Source organism: Cariama cristata, unplaced genomic scaffold (assembly GCF_000690535.1).
Source record: "Cariama cristata isolate BGI_N322 unplaced genomic scaffold, ASM69053v1 scaffold30224, whole genome shotgun sequence".
Taxonomy (NCBI): domain Eukaryota; kingdom Metazoa; phylum Chordata; class Aves; order Cariamiformes; family Cariamidae; genus Cariama; species Cariama cristata.
The window spans coordinates 33,330-39,798 of NW_009613995.1; the positions used below are offsets into that span (position 1 = coordinate 33,330).

Here is a 6,469-nt window from a genome sequence, read left to right on the forward strand (position 1 = left end):
CAGGTGAGGGTAAGAGCAGGGGAACCTGGCCCCACAGAAGGTGGAGACCCTATGGACAGCCCTTTCCTGAGCCTGCCGCAAGGCCAGCCGGGCAGGCTGGGTGCTAGCGGAGGGACGAGTCTCCTGGCACGCTTCCTGCCCCTGGGGGTGCCTCTCAGCCCAGAATAGCCTGCTGTGCTTGATACCTGACCTCTTGCTCTCCATTTATAACCTAGCCAGCCTGCCTGCCTGCTCCCTTCTTGAGTATCTGCCCTGGCTGCCCACCCAACAGGCTGCTGGAGCCAGAAATAGAGCTGGTCTGGGGGCCGGGCTGGGTGGTGGGCATCCTGCCATGGCCACATGGAGCCAGCAGGTACAAGGTGAGGGCAAGAACCTTTCCCAGGCCAGGGCATGCACAACCATCCCAGCAGCACAGTGATACTGGGAGGCAGTTGCTTAGCTCTGCAGTGTGTGTCTCCCGAGTCACGTGCGATTCCAGTAACACCCTGAACCCCTGGCTCCTGCCTGGGGCTTCATTTGTCCCGTGACAGAGGACTGCACACTGCCCTCCCACCACAGCCAGGAAGATAGGTTGTTGGCAAGCTGATGGAGAAGGAGGGGGACAGGGCTGTCCTGGTTGCCGTCTGGCTGGGAACGGGTAGTGCTGTCACAGTCCTGGCCCCATGACTTTGACAGAAGCTCGGAGTGCAAAGGACATCCCACCTGCCCGCTCCCTTCTCACCGCCCACAGCCAGCTAAGCTGCGGCAGCTAGGGTTACAGCAGTCCTCCCGCAGAGCCAAGGCACCACGCCGGGAAGGCTGCAGACCCACAGGACTGCTCCTGCCCCAGGGACTTTGCCCGTCCCAGCCGGATAGCATGGCTGGGCTCTGAGCAGCGGGCTGAGACCCGCAGGGCACACGCACGGCTACGTGCAGTGACGCAGGATGTGGGCTTTCCTGGCCCAGTTGCTGATCGCCCTGGTGCTGCTGGCCTTCTTCCTGGTCAGCTGCCAGAACGTCATGCACATTGTCAGGGGCTCGATCCGCTTCCTACTCAAACACACCCACCGTGAGCTGGACAAGGAGCTTGGGGAGAGCCAGGGGCTGGCGGACGACGAGGAGGCTCTTTCCACCAGGGTCGTCCGCCGGCGCGTCCTTGTGAAGGTAATGAGTAGGGAGCTGAGAGAGCATACCTGAGGCAGATGCAGAAGAGAGCAGTGAAGGGGCAGGGTGGAAGACGAAGGCTGTGGGGTGCATGTCAGGTGTAGTATTCTGCCTGCAAAGGGGTTCCCCTCACCCCTCCCTGAAATGCCCTGATGTCCCTCCTGTCACTACAGGGGAACGAAGTCCTTCATCTCCCTGGAGAGCAGGTGACTGAGGAGCAGTTCACAGATGATCAAGGCAATATTATCACCAAGAAGGTGAGTGATAAGGGGCATGGTGTGGGCAAGGGCATGTCGCAGCCTTTCTACTCTCTCCTCTCCCCTCTCCCCAGCTGCCCTGTTCCTCTCTGCAGTCCAGGGGCCCATGCAGGGCACCCACATCCCACCGTCTTCGGTTACGGTCACAGCACTTCTCCAGCCAAACCCTGTGCATGGGACAGAGGCTAAATGCCATGGCCAGTTCAGGGCCAGACTGGGCAAGGAGGGAGGTGTGGTGCCCTGGGACTAGCTGTGATGCCCAGCTTTATGGGTCTCCACAGGTCATCCGGAAGGTGGTACGTCAACTGGGTCCTGGTGACACAGGTAACAGGCAGGAGCAGGAGGAACGGATTCTGGAGGGCTCCCTGCAGGAGCCCCAAGACCTGGAGACTGAGGATGATCACTTCGTGAAATACTCCATCCTGCACCAGGATGGTCTGGGGGCCAAGGTACAGTGTGGCTCATAGCCTTGCCTTGCAGCCATCCTGCCGGGGGCCAGCACCGCCTTTGCAGGCTCAGGGGCTCTGCCACCCTCTGTCCTTTCTTCTGCGTTGCTTTCCTCTCCTCTTTCGCCTCTAAGGCTTCCAGAGGCAGCTCTTACCCACTGCACCACTCTTCTTGCTCAGTGTCTTCTGCCAACTGACTCTGCCTTTCCCTCTCCTGTCCTCTTCTGTATGTCTGTCTGTACACCTGGGTGATGTCCTGCTCCCTGCCCCTGCGGCTGCCTCAGGAGGAGGTGCGAGTGCGTGTCCCGAAACCGGAGATCTCCGGGAGCAGGATGGGGGCTCAGATAGTGAAACGAGCCAGCCTGAAAAGGGGGAAGCAGTGACCCGTCAAATGGCCTCTTTTGAGGTAAACCCACCTTTGCTCTTACTTCTACCCCAGTTCCCCGTGCTGCTGCCTGCACTGAGCTGCTGGTCATGCCCATTCTTCTGGGAAAAGTGTAATGGGGCTGTGCCAAGCTTTCAGCCTGCAGAGAGGGGTTTCTGTGCTGCAGCAAAATGCTGAGGGTGGGCAGCGGTGTGTCCCTGCTGCTAACCCGCTCCTGGGCCCAGGACCAGGGTGCAATGGGCATGGGGTGCTCCGCTTTGCAGCGATCCTCCAGCCAGCTGCTGGCACTGGCTCAGCCTCTATGCTCAGCACTCCGCTGTGGCCACAGCACCAGGGGCTGCTACTGCAGTCACAGTATCCTGGGTGCGTGGGGTAATGGTCCCTAGTGACAGGGCCATGGGGTTGTTACTCCTTGTTATGCTGGGCTACAGCAGAGGGATGAGCTTTTTGTCCAAAACCGCTCCAGGGAGTGGATAGCAGTTGCGTGGGGGTCTGAGCCAAGTTGTCCCCTTCATGCATGAGCACTAACTGTGCAGATTTGTGGCAGACGAGACCAACCTTTGGAGTCTGGTGCCCCTGCATCCCCTTCCCCCGGGGTGCAGCCAGGCCCTGGCAGAGCGGTGAGCCAGATGAGGGTTGTCACGGTTCTGCTGGGCCATGGCCTGCTGCTTCTGCTTGCAGCACTTCTGCTGGGAGATACGCGTGGGTGCCACTGCCAGCCACGCATCGTGGCATGAGAGGATGGCACTGAGGTCTGCTGGAGCTCCTGTGGCCAGGAAAGTGGGGGCAGGGTATGGTAGGATGCTGCTGGTGGACATCAGGGAAGTAGGGATTCAGGAGTGGCAGGGTGCAGGAACATGATGCTTGTAGATGCTGAGGGTAGGGGACCTGTCTTCCATTTCTTCCATTCATCCCCAACGTGAGCACTGGATCATTCCTTGAGTCTTGTGCATTCCCTGCTCCCCATGCCTTCCCAGTTGGGTGGGCCTAGACCAGGCTCAAGGTGGGGTGCTTGGCACAGAATGCTTGGACCCAACTGCATCACCGTTCTTGCTGCAGGGGCTGGCAGTGCAGCCCTTGGGGGAAGGTGCTACATGTATTGTCCCCAGAGCCAGGGAGGAGGCTGCCAGGCAGGGGTGGTTGGTCCTCTTGGCCTCTGGTCTACATGCATGGCTGTGTCTGTCCTCCCTCTCCCTCCTCTCTCCACTGTGTTTTGGGCTCTTTTTGGGTGCATGACAGTCAAGAGGCTTGTGCTTGTGGACACATGTTCATGCAGACCGTGGGCCCACACCTGACTGCCTGCCCCACTCCTCAGACAGTCCCTGGGTCTGCCTCTCTCTGGGGTAGTGCTCCTGCTGCTTTGCTCTTGCTGTTTTCCGTAGGGTGTGAAAGTGGCCCAGGGTGTGCATTAGGAACGGATGGGGTCTTCCCTGCTGGTCACTGCAGTTAAGGCTGAGGGTTCAGGGCTGGCCTCCTCTATCCCACAGCAGCCCTCCCAGCGCCTTCCCAGTGCCACATTGCCTTTGGTGCAGCCACAGTGCAGCTCAGCTCCCACTTGTTGATGTTCTCTGCAGCTAGGACAGCACTACCAACATCATCTGTGCCATTGCTGCTGGTTCCAGGCTGGGCATTTCTTGATGCTCTGTCGCTGCCTCTCTGACGTCCCCCAAAACTTGTCTTGTGGCAGCTGGGCAGGATGGGTGCACGTGGGACAAGCACAGGGTGCAGAAGCGGCTGGGGCTGCCACGTACCTGGCTGCCCTCACCCTTTCTCCTGGCTGTGCCACCATGAATATCTGGTAACCCCATCTCTGTGTGTCTCTCTCTGTCTCTCCAGGATCTCACCTCAACACCAAACCACTGAACTCCACACATGTTCTGACACATACCTGAGAAGAGAGGAGAGGAGAGCAGAGAGTGGAGGGGAGCAGGGCTGGCTGTACATGTTCCTATAGGCTAATGGCATGATTTCTGTATGAGACATACTTACCGTCCTATCCGCATGACTGACTGACTGCAAGACGCATGAGCTACAGTACTTAAAACTGACGGAGGGGCCTCCATCCCTGCCCCACTGCTGCCAGGAGCCCAGAGACAGCAGCATGTACCAGGGGCATCTTCTCAGCTCCTCTGGGAGGCAAGAAACTGTGGACTGGCAGAAAAACAAGAGGGAAGGAGACCACCCTCGCGCATTCGCGTGTGTGTAAATGCATCCCCATGCCTGTGCTCCAGCTACAAGAGGGAAGCTGGGGCAGCACGGCACTGCTCACCATGGAAGGAGAGGGGCGTTGACCCCTCCCCCATCACCCGTGCTGCCTCTGCTGGACTCGCTTCTCATCCCTCTCAGTGAGTGTTGGGTTATGGGGAGGGCAGCAGTTGCTGGGGGGGGTGTGCGAAGAGGAGAGTTGCAGGGAGCACAACTGCCCTGGGCAGAGGAGCTGGTGCAGGGCTGCCCTTCCTCTCCCCAGCACATGCAACGTCTCTTGCCAGGGCAGGGCTCTGGGCTGAGAACTGAGCTCGTTGCTTGTGTTGAAAGTGTAAATTGTACAGCAATCAGCCTTGTGTATATGAACCAATAAATACTATGCAAACCCCTAGGGACACTCTTAGCAGTATGTACAAAGCACTAACAGCTCTGCTCCCAGATACCTCTTCAGGCTGCAGGATGGGCAAAACCTTTGGAGGATGTGGGCAGCTCTGGTGAATGGAGCTGAGAGGCTGTAGGCGTAAAAGGGCAGCAGACTGCCCTTGCCCTGTGCCCCTCCGGCTGAGCCTGGTCCCTTCCTGGCCTGAAGAGAGGGGCCCACAGGTGCAGTCCACGGGCCTGTCCGTGGTGCAAGCCCCGGTTTGTGTTGGCTCCAGCTGGGGTGAAGCTGTAGGCTTGCTCTGAGGTGCTTGGGGCCCAGGGAAGATGAGCAGTGAGACAGAGCAGGGAGTGCTTGTGCCACACAGGGGGTTGTGCCTAGCTCTGCTCAGCACAATCTGCTCAGGAGATGAGCCAGGAGCTGGCAGGAGCCCCCAGCCCTGCACTACGCACCCCATGCAAGGGCTTTGCAGGTCCCCTGGCTTCCCTGCAAGGGCCCAAATGAGGATAGCCCAGTGACCCCGTTGGATAATGACCCTCCCAGGACCAATCCCAGAGACGCGGGGAGGGGGGCTGCTCCCCCAGTTGGCTGCACCTTGGCCGGGTGAAACACCCTGCTGCAGCAGCCTGGGCCATGCAGTCACCCTGGGAGCTAGGGCAGCCCCGGGGCCGGCTGCTGCAGCAGGAGAGCAGTGACGGGCAGAGCTGCCCAGGCAACTCCGAGGTGTGCAGTAGCTTAAATCTGCTACAGCACTTGACCCCAGGAGGGCAGGACGCAGGTAGTGGCAGTAGGTCTCCCGTCCCCGACTCTGCCCTTTACCTAACCAATGCGAGGGCCTGGCCTTTGTAGCACAGCAGTGTGGGGACCCCCCGTGCTCTTTCCACTGGTGGTGGAGTTTGCTCTCTGTGGCCACGTGCAGAACGAGCCCACCTCCAGCTTCAGGCCACGCGATGGTGGCCCTGGCAGGGCAGCCCTGTCTTGTAGTGGCTGCGCATCAGGTGGGAAAACCCCTGGCTCCCCTTGCAGTCAGGAAGAAGCCTATCTGCAGCGAAGCAAATGACCCAGCTTAGCCTTGGAGAGCAATACAACCCCTTCCCCACCCCAAAGTTGAGCCATATAGGGTACAGAGTCTCCATCCATCACCTTTGCTGTGTACAATAACCTCCTTAGACCCACTGTGACAGCTGACTCCATAGCATCACCGTAGAGTTGTGTCTGGGTCCTGTGCTTTGGCCTTGTATATGCCTTAGGGAATGTGCTGTGCTGCAACTGTGCCCGGCACCTGCTTTGCGCTCAGATTGCTTGTAGGGCTGGTAGGGGGAGGCTGCACCTGACATTGAGCCTAGAGAATGCTGCAGTCTGCACACTAGAAGCTTTTTAGAAGTTTTAAAAATTACTTTTATTTCCTTTTTTTAATTGTTATGGAAACAAGCCTTTTGGATTTCCCTGTCTTAGTCCCTGATGTATAGATCATTTCCCTGTACACCAGCTATGAGACTATGAATTAATAAAGAAACCAACACAGACCCTGTCTTATCTCTGTTTTTCCAAGGGTGTGGGGAGGACCAAAGCTCCAGGGTGCATGGCAAGGTGGGGGTTCTCCTCTGGCCGTACCTCACTGCTGGGAGGGCAGGGGGCAGGCATGGGGGCTGGG

At 58.6% G+C, this 6,469-nt stretch overlaps 1 protein-coding gene across 1 annotated transcript; it reads left to right on the forward strand.

Moving 5' to 3' along the window:
- Positions 1 to 924: 924 nt before the first annotated feature.
- On the forward strand, positions 925 to 2,229 carry LOC104160980 (ankyrin-2-like). The gene is made up of 4 exons (XM_009699248.1): positions 925 to 1,143; positions 1,317 to 1,400; positions 1,682 to 1,849; positions 2,131 to 2,229. The coding sequence occupies exons 1-4, from the start codon at positions 925 to 927 to the stop codon at positions 2,227 to 2,229; spliced, it is 570 nt and encodes a 189-aa protein (XP_009697550.1).
- The last annotated feature ends 4,240 nt before the right edge of the window (positions 2,230 to 6,469 follow it).

Excerpts from the sequence above, each read along its gene's own strand:
- LOC104160980 (XM_009699248.1), top strand. The coding sequence starts at position 925 with ATGTGGGCTTTCCTGGCCCAGTTGCTGATCGCCCTGGTGCTGCTGGCC. Across the intron at positions 1,144-1,316 it reads GCCGGCGCGTCCTTGTGAAG|GGGAACGAAGTCCTTCATCT; the intron begins GTAATGAGTAGG and ends CTGTCACTACAG. Across the intron at positions 1,401-1,681 it reads GCAATATTATCACCAAGAAG|GTCATCCGGAAGGTGGTACG; the intron begins GTGAGTGATAAG and ends GGGTCTCCACAG.